The following is a 17,348-nucleotide window of genomic DNA, read 5'->3' as shown; positions in this document are numbered from 1 at the left end:
CTGGAAAGCGCCACGCAGAACAATTCCATTCGTGGAAGGCCAGAAACCCTCTATGGACTTTTTGCTGAAAGTGGGTAAAAATGAACTGGAGATTTCGGGATTTATTGATTAAAAAGGTTTGTTTATGGGAAGAAGGGAACCATGATATGCAAGTTGGGAAGGTGGGGATGGTGATGACTGTGATTGTAATTGCTGCAAGGAGATGAGAAGTCACTTCTTTAGATACTTTTCTTGTTATCTTTTTCTTTTACTCCTTATATTTTCTTTCTTTTCCTACTTTTTAAAAATGTTTCTGTAGCTTTTTACGTCTATGTAAAATCTTCCTATAATAAAAATTACTTTAAAAAAGAATGAAAAACGCCACACAGACTGGCAAGTTTCTGGGAAAATATTGGACTATATTTGAGAGGATAAATCTCAGCCCCATTTTACAGTACTGTCTTGTATGCTCATCCCTTATTTTATTTGACAATATTAAAAGGAGGGCCCAAACGGCACCCCACCGACATTATAAAAACAGTTCAAAAGATCACTTTCCTCTGCGTTCTGACAAATACCAAAATAAAACTTTTAACGCAATGCATTGCACCCAAATGTATAATCGAACTATTTTTTTAAACAGTGAACTGTAAAGGTAGATATTAACAAGATAAAATCATTTAATTCCTTTTAAAAAAAACCTTAAAGACAAACATCATTTAGTCTGCAAGACGTATGCAAATTATTCTGAGTGGGAACCCAGAACCACTTCAGTGCACTGTTCTGCTCCCTCCCCACAGAGCTCACAAGAACAGCCTGGACCCTCCAGATCAGCCCGAGAACCAAACCTCACGACAAAACCTTTGTAAAACACGCTGCAGAGTTGAGCACTGCAGGGCAACGTGTGCACAATGCTGCCCTGCACCCTGGGTGTCAGGTTATAAAGGCAGCTGCTCTTCTTTTACTTCCGTTTGTGTGTCTGTGCACATGCTTGTGTGTGTTCCTGTTAGAATTCACATTATAATAAAAATAGCACCACTTAACTGCATAGTGTAAAGCCACACCAAGTTTAGCGACTACCTCAATACAGAAAGCCTTTAAAAATGATTACGTTTGGGTTTTTCAGAAATCTTTTTCAAAGAAATCATTAGTACGTGGCTGGGAGTGGTGTTGGCACAGTTGTCTCACTGGAAAATATTAAAACAATATTTTAAAAGTATTGAACCATGTCATACATCTTCAAGGTGCAGTTTAGCTAGGTTAAAGGGCGCACACCCATTTCTCTTCTAAAAACAAAATTTCAGCAACATCTACACAGTGGTCTAAGAGAGGCGAAGAATTTCAGGGGGTCTGTTGAATGAACCAATTCATCCTTAACACAACATTCTTGGGAAGAGCTGTCTGTCAGCACTGTGGCCTGCTCATTTTATAACTTTTTTTAAAATAAAAAGTATCTTGCCTAAGGCTGGTTCCCAATTAAATGAAATCATTCAGGATTATTTGTGCAAAATCTTCGGGAGGAGGGGGGGAAATGCTTTCTACAGCGTACTGCACCTCATGAATAAGCTGTCTCTGGTACGAAGCTCATGGCTTCAAATCCTTTGCACAAAGATAACAGAGACACCGTCTGAAAAGGGGCTGGGATTTGCAAGCAACCCTTGCAACCTCAGTACGTCTCCAATAAAACATTTCCTCTTGACACTTTGCCCTGCCCAAAGCGATTACCGTTTGAGTTCATGAGAATGATCAGCAACATCAAAGTTCTAGCGCTTGCATGATAAATCAGGTGAATTAAAGTAGATTAGTAAGACCCAAAGCAAAACTATTTGAAAGTCTGCAGTGCAAGTTCATTTAAGCTAGACAGAGAAACCGAGCTACACAAATGAATGTAATGCTTTGATAATTTCTCTCCCCCCCACCCCACAAACCCCATGAAAGCAGCGAAGGATCACCATCAGTCACTCATAAATTACTCAGAAGTATCTCTTCTTAAAGGAATTTTAAAGCTAGTTAATTTCTGTCCAAACAGCTGGTTGAGGAGGTGGGTTTGTGATTCAGCTGTCCTGTAACTGTGGGAACTGGGGAGTTTAGCACCGTGGACAGCTCTGCGCCGGCTTAGCGAGCTGGGCAGGGAGGCGGAGGGGTCTTTGGCTAGAAGTGGGTGGAGGGCTTTGCCGCCCAAGATCTCCTTCTTGTGCCTCAACTCTCCGTTGGCGTGGCAGATCTCGACCTTCTTCTGGAAGCCCTGGTCAAGCACCAACTTTCTCAGCTGGCTGTCGGTCACAGGCACCTTCAGCTTAGGGGTCACTTTGTTGGAATGGGCGTCCCTCCTTCGGGGGGAAAGGGCCAATGCCTCAGTAGTGGGCCAGTCAACCTTTCTGACATTGTCCCCTTTCACAGAATCCTGGATCCGGGCTTTCCGTTTTTTGCTCCCGTCTCCCTCGATGTTCTCACGGGAGGCCGAGCTCCCCCGATGGGAAGACTTATGCTCCTTTGGTTTTTTGGAGTGAAGACTGGCCAGCCGATTCGCAGCCAGTCTCTCTGGGAACTTGTTTGGATCAGAAGGGTTGTTCTTCTGAGCACTCCCTGCCTCGCCTTGGAGATGGCCGCCCACAGGCCTGACCGAGCGGAGTTCCGCCTCTTCTGCGCCAGTGCTGGAGCTGCCATCTCTGGGGTGAGCGGCAGCATCCGTTTCTGGGAAGGCTTTGCCTTTCGGGAGGGAACACTTCTGAACCTCTTCTGCACTGCCTGGGGAGCAGTGGACATCACGGGTATTCTCAGCACTGGCCTGGCCACCTATGGCATTCTTTGAGGGAATCTCCTTGGCAGGCTGGTTTAGGGCAGATGATGTCGTCTTGTCCTTGAGTGGTAACTCATGGAAACCAGTTTCTGGCAAATGCAACTTGCTCACAGCATCCTGAGGAGCAGGTCCATTCATATTAGAACGGCTGCCCCACTGTATTTCAGGAGACCACTTACACTCTGCAGACCGCAGACTTCCAGGAGAAAGCTTGGGCTCCTTGCTGGCAAGATCTTCTAGATATGGGGTCTCCCAAGTGCCGACATTGTGTTCTACCCTTCTGCCAAGTGTGGCTTTTTCTGGAACACCGAGTCCCTTGTACTTCTCAGAGAGATGAGCTGGAGGCAGCTTTTCCTGTGCAGCGGTTGTCTTCTTCGGTGTGATGCTGGCCAGATCAACGCTAAGTGCATCAGGTGAGCCTGAGGGAAGAATTGGGTTGTCCTCAAGGCTCTCCCCATGTGCCCATGTTTCTGGAGAAAGTGCAGCCATGTGTTCTGGGCTGCTTGGTTCATCTTGGGGCTCAAAGGGAAGGGAGGGAAGTAGGTGGTGAAGTGGCGATTTCCCCCTTTCCACCAAGAGATTGGAGAAATCACTTCCTGGGCCTTCTGCTTTCATAGGGGTCTGGGCTGAAGGCGGCACGGTCAGGCTAGTGGCTGTGGACAGAACCTCACCAACAGACAGCAGTGGCTGACTATCTTCTTGGGATGCTTGGGCACCATCCAAGGGCACAGGCAAAGCCAGTTCAGGGGAGTTGCAGGGGTGGGACACTTTCTTCCTTTTGGCTGCTGGAGCATCTGCTCTTACATGGGCCTCCTCTTTGGCTTCCTTATCCCTGCATTTTGCAAAGGCGCCTGGCCGCATCACGCCCCGGAACCGGAAGGTCTTGCTGCTGCCCACCAGGTGCTTCTCCATGTGCCTGTCATACTGCCCCTTTTTGGAGAAGGTGTAGTTGCAAGTACTGCATATGAAAGACTTCTTGATGACATGCATGACGTCTGCACAGAGCTCACAGGCGTAGAGAGTGGTGTGCTTGATATCTGTTTCCTCAGCTATTCCATGCTCTTGGCCAAGGTGGCTCCGGAGCTCCTTGGTCTCCTGATAGAACATGGGGCACTTGTGGCACAAGAAGATCTTCTGCAGACTGTGGACCACGAGGTGTCGCTGGAGTTTGAAGGGTTTGGGGAACTGCTTCCCACAGTGGTGGCAATCTCGAGAGGGGTCTTTGCACTCAGGATGAATGGGCACTGACTTCTGGGCCCCCTCAACCTTAGGGATTGGGTCAGGAGATGGAACTGGTGGTGCTCTGAGGGAGGCTCTGGGTGGCCTGGTTCTGAGTGGGATCTCCAGCAAGTCTTTGTGGAGCACGGAATCCTGTCCAGAGAACCCTTTGGGACCTTTGCTCTCACTGCCAACAGGTGCTCCATTTCCCCCTCCGGCCTGCTTGGAAAACTTGCCGGGTTTCCGGCAAATGATGGAGTTCAGGAAATGGGTGACGGCAGCGTCCTCTTCGCTGAAACAGCCTGGCAGGCCCAAGACGGACTTCTGAGCCTGGCCTTTGCGGGCAAACTGAGTGGCATGCTCCCGCAGATGTTCATTGTACATCCAGACCTCTGAGATTTCCTTCAGGCACATCCCACAGGCCCAAAGGCCAGCCTTGTTTTTGGCATGTTTCTCCTTTAAATGGTCCCTCAGCTGTTCCCTCGAGCTGAATTTCCTCTGGACACACATGTAGCAGGTTGGCGGCGGGGAGGGATTGTGGGTGAGCTTGTGAAAGTCCAGTTCCCCTAAAGTAAGGAACCACTGGAAACACACTTTGCATTTATACTGCTTGTCCTTATTCTTGAGGTTCAAATCACTACGAGGTTTCCCCGGCTTCCCTTCTTCGAGCTTACGTTTTATGGGCCTGACCTGCAACAGTGATGTAGGCTTGAAACCTAAGGTGCAATCGTCATCTGTAGGACTCAGACGATCTTCTCCAGTGCTGCAGAAACATATGTCCCTCGTCTCAAACTTCATGTTCAACATCTCCACATCAATTGTACGAAAGGCAGAGGGTGGTTTTTGTTTGGCGCTGTAGGGTTCTTCTTCCAGACCAGGAGGTTCTGGGCTGTCTTCCACAGCTGAATGTCCGTAAGCAAGCTCCACGGCTGAGCTGTGCAACGTCCCATCAGCAGAATTATTTTCTGCTGTTTCCTCAAGGTTACCCCAGCTTTGGAAGCACGGGAGAGACCCACTTGGGCATTTGGGGCATAGAAAGGCACTGTTATTTTTCAAATCATCAGCCACTTGCTTTTCCCCAGTATCCACTTGCAGGACTGTGTTTTGGGTACATCTGGAATTAACGTCGCCACTCATTGCTTTACTCCCATGACACATGTTGAGCATCAAAGCATCGTCAATGGAGATGGTATCATATTCACAAGGGTCTTCCCGGGTAACGCAGAAGGAGCTGGTTTCACCAAGATCAGAAGCCATGCGGATCGTGAAGATATCTGGCGTGCCTTCTGGCTTTGCGATGATCTCCGCAATAGGTTTAGGCTTCTTGGAGCGCTTCCCATACACCCGTGTGCATTTCCTACGGGCAAACTGGTCGTTTCTGGGGAAAAGTTGTGAAAACGTGGAGTCATCATCAAACAAGCTCGGCAGATCCGGTTCTCCTGCATTATCAACAGGAGACTCATTCTGTGGCTGCTGCTCTTCCATCCTCCAGGGCTCTGGATTCACAAAATAAGGAGCATCGGCACCTGATGCTTTCTCAGATGTAGCTTTAGGGGAACCCTTTTCAGAAGTGGTTCCAGGATGACAGGGTGGTGAAAGCTTATTGGGGCACGTGAGGAATACCAATGGACTATTTTGAGTTGTGCAGTCCATCTCTTCTAACAGACCCTCCTTTGATGCAGGCTTTTTGTTCAGTTCATTCTCACCTTCTTCCATAGACCTACTTGACCATCTCTCTTGGGTTTTCTCTTTTTGTTCCAGCTCTGCATCTTCCCCTTCCTCTCTATAGCTCTCTACATTCTGAAGAAGCTGCAATTCAGCCGTCCTTTGAGCTGAGGGTGTTTTTTCACCAGCATTTTCTAATTCCTTGTTTGTCAAGGGCTGAGGAAGCAAGGGCAAACATATGTTGGCCTGCTCTTCTGACCTGCTCCCTGGTTCTTCTGTGATGGTGGCCAGAATGTGGTCATCAGTGCTGCCAGTGGCATTACCATGAACTGCAGGGATCTCAGAGTCCTGAAGAAAAGAGACAGTGACCTCATTTTTGTCTGAAGTTATTTTTGCTTGCCTTGATTTTTCCTTTGTTTTCCCCCCAACACCACGGCTTGATCTTTTGGTACTGACCACTCTGATTGATTTTTCTGTACTTGTTTTTTTTCTGGACCGGATTTCTGACCCATCTGATTTCTCTCCTTGTGAGCTGGTGGGCCGTATTTCATTTGTCTTTTGGACTTCATGAGTTATGTCTGATGAAATAACATTTAGGTCATTGAGTTCCTTGCTGATACATAGTCCATGAATTGGTCCCTTTGGTTCCTTCCTTTGTCTTCTGGAGGATTTAGGAAAGGACTGGCCAACAGCTTTTGAAAGGTCTGAACTACCAGATTTCTCTTTCATGAAGGACTTTATGCTTTTCTTGGGGAGCACTTTGCTTGTCTTTAAGGCTTTTTCCAGTGGAGCCGAATTATTGTCGGGCAACAAAACACTATCCTTTTTCTTCTGATGTTTCACAGCTTTGTGCCTCATCAACCCAGTTTTGGATCTAAAAGAAATGGAGCAAATATCACAAGTGATCTGCAACCCTTTCCTCTTCTTTGCTTTTGATTGCCCAGTCTTAGCATAATTTCTCAGACTTTGACCCTTGCTACCTTCTTGTTCCATGCACTCAGAAGACTTTTTCATATTCTCATTCAGTGCGGAGTCTTCATTCTCCAAATGGTTGCTTCTATCCTGTGGGCCCCTGGAGGATCCCCTCAGTGGAAACTGACTAGTGGCATCAGCTTTTTTAGTCAGAATGACAACTGGCACCTCCTGAACATCAACATCTTTTTCGAAAAATCCTGGCTGAGATGAATCTTTACTTCCTTCCTGGGGTTCTCTTCCAATGTCCTTTCCCCCTTGGGGTTTTGATGTTAATGACACATTTTTATTACAGACTGCGCCTCTAAGCTCAACAGAATCAATTCCTGGTGGAAGTTGGTTGAGCAAGATGCCACGCAGGGATGCGGCCTGAGAACCACTGGGTCCATCCCTCACAGAGAACACGCCACTGTCTTCATCAGCTGGATGCTTGGAGGGCTCTTTAGAATGTTTCTTGCTTTTCAGAGGGAGCATGCTGGGAGATTTGCAGTCATGCATTTGTAAGTTCAAACGTCTGTCTGTTTTAGCAGAAGAAGGGGCTACTTTGCCGGAGCAGATTGATGAGGAGTAACGTAGAGGGATATTCTTTTGAGGCTCCATCAAGTCACAGTTGAGGTCTTCAGCCAGAGTGCCAGGCACATCTGAGGGCAGATGAGAAATGGCGTCAGAGGTGGGAAAGAATGGAAGGGTTCCTTTGCCTTCCTTCTGTTCTGATGGACTCTGCTGAGGAACTGCGGTCTTCTCTGGCACAGAGGGGCGGCTGCATGCAAGGAAGGCAACCTGCTGGCTTGCTGCAGTGATCTGCCCTGTACTTTCTTCAGATGGAATCCCTCCGAAGTCAGAGCCTGTTGCATTTCCTGGGTCAGCTTTCAGTAGCTTTTCCTGATCAGCAAAGCCAACATCCTGAGAGAAACCAGCCTGAGAGCCTTCTGCATAGTAACTGACTTGCTTCTCCAAGTCATGGCCTTCTGCTGAACCTGAGTTATTTCTTGAAGAGAAGCCATTTCTCTGCAGGAGATGAGCATCCTCAGTTTGACTTTCAGGGGAGTAGTTGGGAGCCAAAGACACATTAAGCTGCAGATGTTTCAGCTGTTCTTCTCTCTCTTCTACCTGGTGGGCTTTGGCAGTCCCCAACTCTTGGTCCCCACAGCAGGCTTTGTTCCAAGAAGCGCAACAGGCCATGTGTATTTGGAGCACGGCTGGTAAAGCACTTTGTGATGTTTTCTTCCCAGAAGATCCAGGGCTTAGTGGGGATTTTCTGCAGTCTCTAAATGCCAAGGTCTTCTCTCCTTGATCCCCCCCTGCCTGTCCTGTAACTTGACTCTGCTGTGTTCTCTTCTCCCTGAGTGCTGAGGCTACTTCTGAGTTGCCGGGCGTGGAGAGGTTACTGTGCTCCAGGGCGATACCATCTGCGCGTGCGGTGTGGCCATTCACTTCCAAACATTCAGCCTTTAAGTGCTGCTGCTGAGCAACATTACTGTATTGTGCTGGGTTCAGTGGGGCCAAGTCTTTTGAAACGCCTGAGACCCATTCATCAAAATGTTCTGCCTGTTTCTCTGGCTCGGAAAGCAGTTTGGCTGGAACAGATTGCTCAGCGGCTTTCCCGGTCTTTTTTAACAGAGTCGCTCTCATTTTCTCCAACGTGGGGCCACTGGTCACTTCTTCATTTTGCTCTTTGTCCACAGGCTCCTCTTCTGGTTCTGGAGGAATGCTCTGACCTGTGGGCAGGTGAGCAATGGGATGCTGAGCTGGGAACGAGGAAATCCCCAAGTCCTCCTCATTGTTTTTAACTGTCCTAGCCACAAACAACTGCAGCTGCTGCAAAGGATTAGCTGTTTTCTCTTGCGTAGTGGACTTGAACACGACTTCTCCATCCATTTCCTTGGAAAAGGTCAACACATCAAAGTGAGGAGTGTTTCCATTGTCAGCTTTGGCCTTTAGCATTAAAACCTGGCAAACAGTTTGGCTTCCAGTCTCCTCATTTTTACCTAGATGCTCATCTTTACTGTTCTGGAACAGCGTTGTGCTTTCCAGCTTTCCAGGTGAATGATTTTCTGGATTTTGGCTTTGTGCACTAGAAGACACATTGCCATCTGATTCTAGAGTGTCAATATCTTGCAAGCCAACTTCTGGTTCTAAATGTGGAACCTCATGGCCATATGATTTTAACTCTGTGGTGTCATCAAATGTTTTCTCCCCTGATGGTAGTTTTGGGAACACATCTGGTCTCAGTGGCAAATTCTCATGTGAATTTAACTCACTGTCCTCCAGGGACTTAGGGAAGATTGAATCAGGACTTTGTATAATATGTTCAGGATAGTCTGGAACCCCAGTGCTGTTTGATAGGTCTTCAAGGCATGAATCTGGCATGATTCTAGCAGATGCATCTTTGATTTCCTCAAAGTCAGCTTCAGCAGAGATCTCAATATCCTTCAGATTTTCAGCAGTTTTGTCTCGGTCCCCTTGGGACCTAAAAGGGCCTACCAGAATCAGATCTGTGGCTGATTGTAAAGGGCTGAAGGACCCTGCACATGGCCAAGGATTGTTGGGACTTCCATACTTAGCGTCCAAAGTTGGGAGGAGTGTTTTCTCACTTGCTACGTTTTCACAGCTAAATGTTTTTGTGGAAAGAAGGGTTGCATTCTCATACTCAGCCTCCATTAGAAATAACCCTTTTCCATTTTGTTGCTGGTCCAGCCTTAAAGACAAAAACTCATGAGTAGATTCTTTTGCTTCCATGCTGGTGTGATTTACTGAAGCCTGGTCTTCATCAGAGGCCTGCATATTAAGTTTGTTTGCTTGCAGCTGACTTTCAAGCTCAGTGACCAACCTTTTAATCTCCAGCTCATCGTCTGATAAACCACTCACGAAATGCATGTTGTAGTCGGAAAGCCGTTCAGATAGAGACAACGGGTTGATTTCACTGGGGTACCTCTTTGGTACTGGTTTTTCAGCAGACAGTCTATGAATCTGGGGCATATCTTCGGGCAACACAGGGGACACTTCCTCCATCAAGGCCCAGTCCTTTTCTGATAGAAAAGATGAATATTGCTGGTCAAAGGGGATTATCTTGCCAAGCTGATGATTGGCACACTCAAAGGGAATGTAACTGTCCTTGCTTGAAGCCACGCTGTCATATAAGTTGGCATCAAACTCAGCTATAGGGAATTCTCCAAACACTGATGGCGAATCAAAGTTAAGGGGCGATGAGACCTTACTTGGTGCATTATCCGACTCACAGGGCATGATGTCATGGTGCTTCTCTTTGAACGAGGGGACATCAAAGTCTCCCTGACACAAGTATACATTTTCGTTAGGGGAAGGTTCAATGGTTGGTGGCCCTGAGAATAAACTGGGTGTCCCATAGCTGTTGGATAATTCTTTGCAGTCATAAAACGCACTGTCAGCATCCAGAAGCGTACTGACGCCTTTCCCAGATGTGCTGACAGGATTGTCACCAAAGCAGCCGACTGGCACGATGAGTTCCTTCTGTCTCTTCAACCCCTTGATGCCCACTTGTTCACAGCTGGTGCTCTCCTCACTGGGAATGTTCTGCTTGCCCGTGGATGGTGAGCCGGCGAGCTCTTCCACGTGGTTTTTCAGGAGCCCTCCTTTACCAGCAGCATATTGATAGCAGAGGGGATCCCCCGTCTCCTCGGACTGCCACCCTGCATCTTCTGACACCACCTTTGGCTTTTCACTGTTGCAACAGAAGCGTCTGTTGCACTGGTCAGAACCTTCAGGACAGAGACGTCTGGTCTCTGGACCTTTTCCAGGTGTGGCCTCAGGGTGACGTGGCTTCCGGCTGCTCTGTAGCAAAGCTTCACCTTCCTTGTCTGGGGGAATGTTTGGATTGTCTTTCTGAAACACGTTATCTGCTGGCTGAGTTTTGGGTGGGTCGACCTTATCTGGCTCTCCAGACAAGCCAGAACAGACACGGTGGCTTTTTCTTATTGTTTCTTTCTGAGGAACATCAAGTGGTCCAATGGACTTGGAAACTTGCAGGAGCTGCCTCCTCCGCTCACCTTCCCTTTCGGTGTCCGAGTCACCCCTCTCAGTGCTCTGGGGGCTGTTGCTGGTTTCACTAGACACGCCCGTGCTCTGGCGACTGCTGGCAGAAGACTGGCTGCTTCTCCTCCTCGTTCTCGTTACAACACCGTCCTTCCTTTCAAGCTCCTTGCCTGCGGACCTTTTGGGTTCCTCCCGCCCTCTCCCTGGACCACTCCTCCGTATCGGCTCCTTCTCCTTCTCCCTTCCTCCTCTTCCTTGGCCCCTTCTGCTCAAACTACTCCTTAGCCGTCCACTGAACCTCGAGCCCAGCTTCCTCCTGCAGTGTCGCTTGGCATATTCCACTCTCTCGTCGTCTGATTCTGAAATGTATTCATACTCGCTAAATTTATTGTCTTTGGTTTCTGGAAGGAACCGGTTGGTGAGCAAGGAAAGTGGCACTGTTTTGCTATTCTGGGTGTGCAGTTTATGGAACTTGTTTTTTTGCTGGACGATTTTATGAATAAGCTCCTTGCTCCAACTGCCACTGCGCAGCTTCCTCTTCTTGGCATCTTTCTTAGAGCGCATGGTGTTTCCTGCCACACTGTGGGTACCATCAGGCTCGAGTTCACTCACTAGAGAAGCGCAGTCAGGGTTCTCGGTCTGCCTCACATCTGACCGTGTGTGGCCCCCCTGCTTCATAGGCAGGAAAGAACTTCTGCAATTCTTCTTTCCTATCTTCAGTTGGGTACCTGCATCACGCTCTGTCCCCCCATATACTGTTGGCTCCGGAACCTTATTTCGAGCCAGTTCAGTGCTCTTGACTGTTTCAAGGCTTTCTTCTCCAAGGTCTGAGAGCCAGTTTGTTCCTCTCTCTTTACGTTGCTTTGATGTCCTACTTTTTGCTAGCTCCCCACTAGGATGGTTGTCACAGCAGTTTAGCATCTTCGTGTTTTCATCCATAGCAACATGTTTGGCTTTCTTCCCCAAAGTCAAGTTCTCTTTTGCTTTGAAAGGTGTCCCAGCACTGGTGACCTTCACAGATGCCAGTTCTTCATCAGCAAACACATCGATGAAGCTGCTGTCAATTTCTGGGTTATCCGACTGGTATCCCAGTCCATTCAGAGCTTCTGTGATCAAACTGTCTAGTTTGGCATCATCTATCTCCAAGTCGGAAGTGTTGAGTGGCAAGAAGTTCCCGGGAAGGCCACTGAGCTGGTTCGCTTTCAGAGGATCATCTTTGGATTCCCCTTTGCCCTCTACATCCACCAGGAAATCAACAGTCTTATTCAAAGCAAGCAGTTGCAAATGCGGATCTGGAGGGAGGATCATTCCCAGGCTAGACTGTGTGTGCTTTGCAGGCTCAGGAGAGACATGATGCTGCTTCTTGACTTCTGCTCCTCGGGAGGTGTCTTTGGCCTGACCTTGGAGGACCACATGAGAGCTGCAGAACTGACGGTGCTCCAAGAAAGAGGAAAGGTTGCTGAAGTTCTGATCACACTGCTTGCAAGTCAGGAAAACATCCAGCTGGTCAAGACTCGTGCTGCTCAGTGAGCTGGCCAGGAAGTGACGGGAGGAATATGGATAAGGTGGTGGGGGCAGCTCGCTCTCAAAACCCTCTGGGCACCTTTTGGAGGCATCCGTGTTTGGTTTTTGGAGATGGCTGTCCTCCGAGATGCCTTTGTAGAGAAGCTCCTGGTGAAAGGCCTTGATAGGATTGGCCATCTGGTAGGGGGCTGCACTGGAACCCAGCAGCTCCATGGCATGGAAGGGCTTACTGCCATCCTTTGGGTGGCCTTGATGGTGGAAGCAGGTGGATGTGGCCAATGCAGCCTCATCTTCAAAGCTGTGGCTGGTTGGGCTGCTGGATGTTGGGGAGAGGGAGGAGCAGCTGCTGGTGAGGTTGGGGACAGGGGATGGGAGAGGAGAGCCACTTGGGGATGGCGCTAAGGCGGATGGGGGCAATACTATGTGGGGACTGGAAGGGTGGTGGGATGGGATGGAAGAGAGTGCTGGGCTCACGCTGAAGAAGAAGGACTTGCTCTTGGACGTCTCCACCTCCGTGGACCCCTCGAAACAGAAGCTGCTTGCTGAGCTACAGCTCTGAGGGGCTGGGTACTGCCTTTCCTCAGTCCCCAGAGCTTTACTGGGATAGCTGGTGGGGCTTTGGGGCCGTTTCCTGCTTCCATCCCACTCTGAGGTGCTGAGGGGGAAAGGGAGCTTCTGGCTGGACAGCTTTCTGGACAGCTCAATTCTGTTCTGACCGGGCATCCCAGAAGCGAGATGCAGATGCTGCCAGGCCTTCTTGACGTGTTGTCTTTGCTCCAGAGCAGAAGGGTACCCGAACGGGAGCTGAGTGCCGCCTGGACTGGGACACACTGCTGAGCTTTGCTCCAGGGGGGAGTAAGTCTTTTTGCCCCCCTCCCAGGTCTGCAGGAGCCGGGGGTGGGCCTGAACGCTGGTGGGAAGGCTCTTCTCAAAAGGCACCGAGCCAGAAGGGGCGCTCCCAGCCGAGGGCTCGTTTGAAGCCTGGCTCTGAAAGTGCACTTGCGGCAGAGAAACTGACAGCGCGCCCCTTCGTAGAGAGCTGCCTGCATCCAGTATCCTTGGACTAGCTACACTGTCTTTCGACAAAGTCGGCCTCTTACCCATCGGCTTTGACAGACCAGAGGCATGTAAACCAGGTGGGAAAACAGCTTGGTTTTCTTGGAAAGTGCTTGGGACTTGGTCAATAGCACCAGAGGGAGAAAGAGCACCATCGCGGTCAGTGGAATGTTCGTTCCTTCCTTTATAGCTTGGCAAGTGCCCCGGAGCCTGTGGCAGGAGGAACGGGGTGGGCTGAGGAGCCAGCCCGTAAGTCCTGCTCTCCACACTGTCGTAGGAGCCGTTGCCAAGAACTTCCTCCTTCCAGTCCCTGGAGGAAGAATGGAAGGCAAAAGCACCATGAGAAGGCTGACTGGTGGCCCGTGGTACATCGCTATAATCTTGGGTATGAGCCTCACCTTGGAACGGGTCTGTCGCTGAGCTGTGCAAAGGTGAGAAGGGGAACTGGAAGGACAGGGGCCCAAGGCGGGGTGTGCTCAGCTTGGGGGCCGGGAGTCCGTTACTGGCACCAGGATAGCTTTTGTCGGGGGGAGGCCACAGGTTACCCCCATTGGCTTGGAACTCCAAATAAGGGAACAGCCCTTTGGTGCCAGGGTTTTCATGAGGAACACTACCCAGTGGTCGTATCTTTGAACCATGGTTCGGACATGCAGCGGCAGCTTGCGAGGTATAATTGCTGGAGATGTGCCTGGGGGCAGCCTCTGGAAAACAGCGGGCAAAGCTCAGCTCTTCCTCTTGGAGCTTCAGCTCTCTCGTGGGGACGCTGGGGACGTGGAACCGGTAGCTGCCCACGGCCGGTCCTTGGTCAGCCTCAACCTTCTTGGGCGGGGTGATTTTCTGCTGGGGGTAAGCGATGCCAATGGTAGGGTTGGGCCTGGCGTTGCTGACGGTGAGCCGGTAGAGCTGCTGATGGCCCCGCTCGCCCTTCCCAGACCGCCTGCTGCTCTTCTCTCGTCCACGGCTCCTTCCAGGGGGGGACGGGGGGGCTCCTGTGGCGGCACCCCATGGTCTGGCGCTGGGAAACCTGGGGCGGTTGGTGAGGGACTTGAAGTCTATTTTGCCCGCTTTCTGGGGGCGGATCACAGCTTCCCGTTGATTGTGAGGCTCTTTGCCCTTGCGGCTGACAAAGTTGGTCCCGTTATCGTTCTTGCTCTGAACCTGGGACTCGGAGCTGCCAAGCAGCCTACCTTCAACTTTACCCACATCTTTCTTGCTGAACGGCTCGAAGCTGAGAACTTTGTCCTGGGCACCAGACTCAATATCACGGGTGGCATAAACATGCTGGCTTTCTCCCATGGTGTCATTAAGGACCAGATTTAATAAGAGCCTGTTTCCTTCAGCCCCTCAGCATAAGGATTCTCCATTCCCAGCATTGTCCTTCCTTCTCCAGTGGCTGGGAGGTATCTTGGCCTCTCGGACAGCTCCTACTTCCATCCTGGCTGCGGGAGAGGATCTGCGGATGGGATGCGGGGAGGGCTCGTCACATCATTCCATCTGAGACCTGTAAGAGAGAAGGTCCACGTGAGACCTGGGTTTTCAGGAGGTCTGTGGTCACATGAAATTCTGGATTCACAATACTCAGATATTGTTCAAAGCTTAAGGACTATCTTCTTCTTGATTTTGGGCTAAAGAACTAAGGCAAAGGTTTACAGACCCTTGGACTACTTCACACAATCTGCTGAGCCACCAAGTTGGCTTTGGACATACGGTGATATGCAAACCTGTGTCGATCATGACTCACAGCTTAGCCTGTTGTGCAAATCCAGGCAACTGTGGTTGATCCAATGAACCGTGGTTAGGTAAACTATGGCTTAGCATACCCTAGCTATGGAGAGTGAAACTGAGCTACACAAGGCCATGTTGAAACAAATACTTTAAAAGAGGAGCAAAGGGACTGAGCCGCAGGCTTGAAAGAGAGGCCACTGGGAAAATAGGGGCAAGCTGGCAAAATGCCGAGGCAGGCTCTTCTCTTCGCCTTACAAGATGTTTCTCTCGGCAGCAGATGATGATGGACAGGTCCCGCCTGCAGGCTCATTGTCAGGCGAAACCTCTATCTCACAGCTTTGATTTCATAAGCCCGGCTCTGTGGATTTCTATCTCCCCTGCCCCCCCACCCCACAACCCCAGTCTTCTGCCATGAGCGTCCCGCTCATCCTTTCCTTTCTGGAGCTGGCACTCCTGCATTTTCCATGCACTTGATTGCTGACGGTTGGATGGCAGTCCTGAGCTGCTGCCTTGAGATTGAGGGATCGATATGGACGGGAGAGGGTCGGCTTGATATGAGGGCTGCGTCATGTCCCAGTATCTGAGCAATCTGTCCACCCTGTGCATTCATGAAAAGGAACCTGGGAGAAAAGCCAGGCTTAAAGCGGGAGGAGAACATTTCTCTCTGAGATGCCCAAGGCTGGTCTATGACCAAATAAAAATTGACGTACGGACGGATGGATGCCCAAGCGATGAATTGTTCATGTCTCTCGGGTCTTCCTTGCCAGAGATTAACTTAACTCTATTAAAAAAACAAGTCAGCAATTCTCAGAGGGTGTGAAAAGCACGGGAGCTCATTTCCTCTCTCCCTCAAGTCCTCTTCTCTGCCCCTTTGAGGACTCATCCCTTCTCAGTTACTTTTTAATTTTTTTTTCTTCAAATTTAGAGGCTGCCCCACCCCTTGACGACTCTGGGCAGCTTACAGATAAAAAAGAAAAACAACAAATACAGAGATGCAAGTGAAAAAGGCCCCTGGCCAAGCGGAAAAATGATACGCCAGGCCATTCTGCAGACGGTAATGAAAAGCCCCCCATGCACACGCCAACCACTGGTTGTCTTCATCCAGCTCCCACAAGGGTGAATCCAGTGTGCTTGTGTCTCAAGAACACACCCTTGGAGCATCTGATCTCCTCTCCTCCCTCCTCCCTGCCAGCCCTGAAACACGAAAGCCCTCGGAGCTCCCTCCACCTGGCCAGCATCTTCATCCATCCTGTGATCACTTGTTTGGCGCTTTGGAGAAATAAATGCGGCTGCTAAAATGGGGAGGAAGCTGCCAGGGCACCCCCCTTTGCTCACAGTTGAAAGGAACAGTGAAAAGGTAACAACAGGGAAGTGGAACAGTCCACACCAGTGCTTCTCAACCTCAGCAACTTCCAGATGTGTGGACTTCAACTCCCAGACTGGGCCAGGCTGGGGTTGAGAAGCACTGGTCCACACACTGGGTGGCAGGAGTTCCTACCAGGAGGAGAACACCAGGCCTCTGGAGCTGCAGCATTTCAGATGGAAAACTGAACTCACAGGGATTTTGACCCCAGTGCAGCCAGGCCAGAAGGAAATGGAGTCATCTGCCAGACAGGGATGAAGTCACAGGGGCACAGAGCTGATTTTGGAGGGTGCAGATGCTGCTTATGAACACGCCCTCCATATCTGCAGCCAAGTTTGCTTTAGGAGAGTTGGAAAGAAGGTTGGACTGGCCCATCTCTAACCCCCTGTTTTTCCAAAGCCCAGACGCCACCTCCACCCCCCCGTCTAGATTTGATGCATCATTCCAAGGTGCATTTCTGGGCAGAGTGAAATGTTTGTTCCACCACTAAGTTTGGTGTTCAAAGGAAATGTCTGGGCTGTTTGAAATACCTGGCTGGACTGATGGGCAATGCAGTAGGCCCGGAAGGACCAGCTCATCACCTCCACGCATCTTCCTTCTTGTTACAGCTGGAATCTAAAACGCGGCAGAAACGATGGGCGGAGCATCGCCCCCTGTTCCTTGACCTGCCCTGCCCACCTGCCCAGCCTCTGGGGCTTCACACTTGCTTGCCCAAACTAAACTCCAGACAGGAGGAATTTCCTTCCAGAAGACAGTGGAGAAAGACCCCTCTCCTCCTCCCCGTTACCCAATGCTGATGCTACCCCCGTCAGCACTCACAACAACTCCATGTTTGTGCACCAGTGGGAACCGTTAACGGTTAGCCTGCACACTGCTGTTTAAAATTGAATTACATTTAACTCTGCGGAGATGCTCCTGGCCAAGATTCACCAGCTGAGGCCAGGAGGGGCTACCCTGTCACAGCTGGGCTTATCAAGCTGCATAGAGGACACATTTTGGAAACAGTTAAAAAAAAAAAGGAAGTGTTGGTTTCCA

General features: G+C 49.9%; 2 protein-coding genes across 2 annotated transcripts in view; one reads left to right on the top strand and one right to left on the bottom strand.

Annotated features, from left to right (window-relative positions):
- The window catches only part of PIEZO1 (piezo type mechanosensitive ion channel component 1 (Er blood group)), a 362,810-nt gene that overhangs the window by 297,231 nt on the left and 48,231 nt on the right, over nucleotides 1-17,348 (top strand).
- On the bottom strand, nucleotides 979-14,642 carry ZNF469 (zinc finger protein 469). The gene is made up of 2 exons (XM_063313152.1): nucleotides 14,429-14,642; nucleotides 979-14,383 (listed from the first exon to the last, which is right to left on the bottom strand). Exons 1-2 carry the CDS (start codon nucleotides 14,519-14,521, stop codon nucleotides 1,949-1,951), a joined length of 12,528 nt encoding a protein of 4,175 aa, XP_063169222.1. The 5' UTR covers nucleotides 14,522-14,642; the 3' UTR covers nucleotides 979-1,948.

This window comes from Candoia aspera, chromosome 11 (assembly GCF_035149785.1).
Source record: "Candoia aspera isolate rCanAsp1 chromosome 11, rCanAsp1.hap2, whole genome shotgun sequence".
Taxonomy (NCBI): domain Eukaryota; kingdom Metazoa; phylum Chordata; class Lepidosauria; order Squamata; family Boidae; genus Candoia; species Candoia aspera.
The sequence above is the reverse complement of the archived record's forward strand: the minus strand, read 5'-3'. Positions and strand labels throughout refer to the sequence as shown.

Coding starts and splice junctions, on each gene's coding strand:
- ZNF469 (XM_063313152.1), bottom strand. CDS start 14,521: ATGGGAGAAAGCCAGCATGTTTATGCCACCCGTGATATTGAGTCTGGT. Junction 14,384..14,428: donor AGCCGTTCAGCAAGAAAGAT/GTGGGTAAAGTT, acceptor TCCGAGTCCCAG/GTTCAGAGCAAGAACGATAA.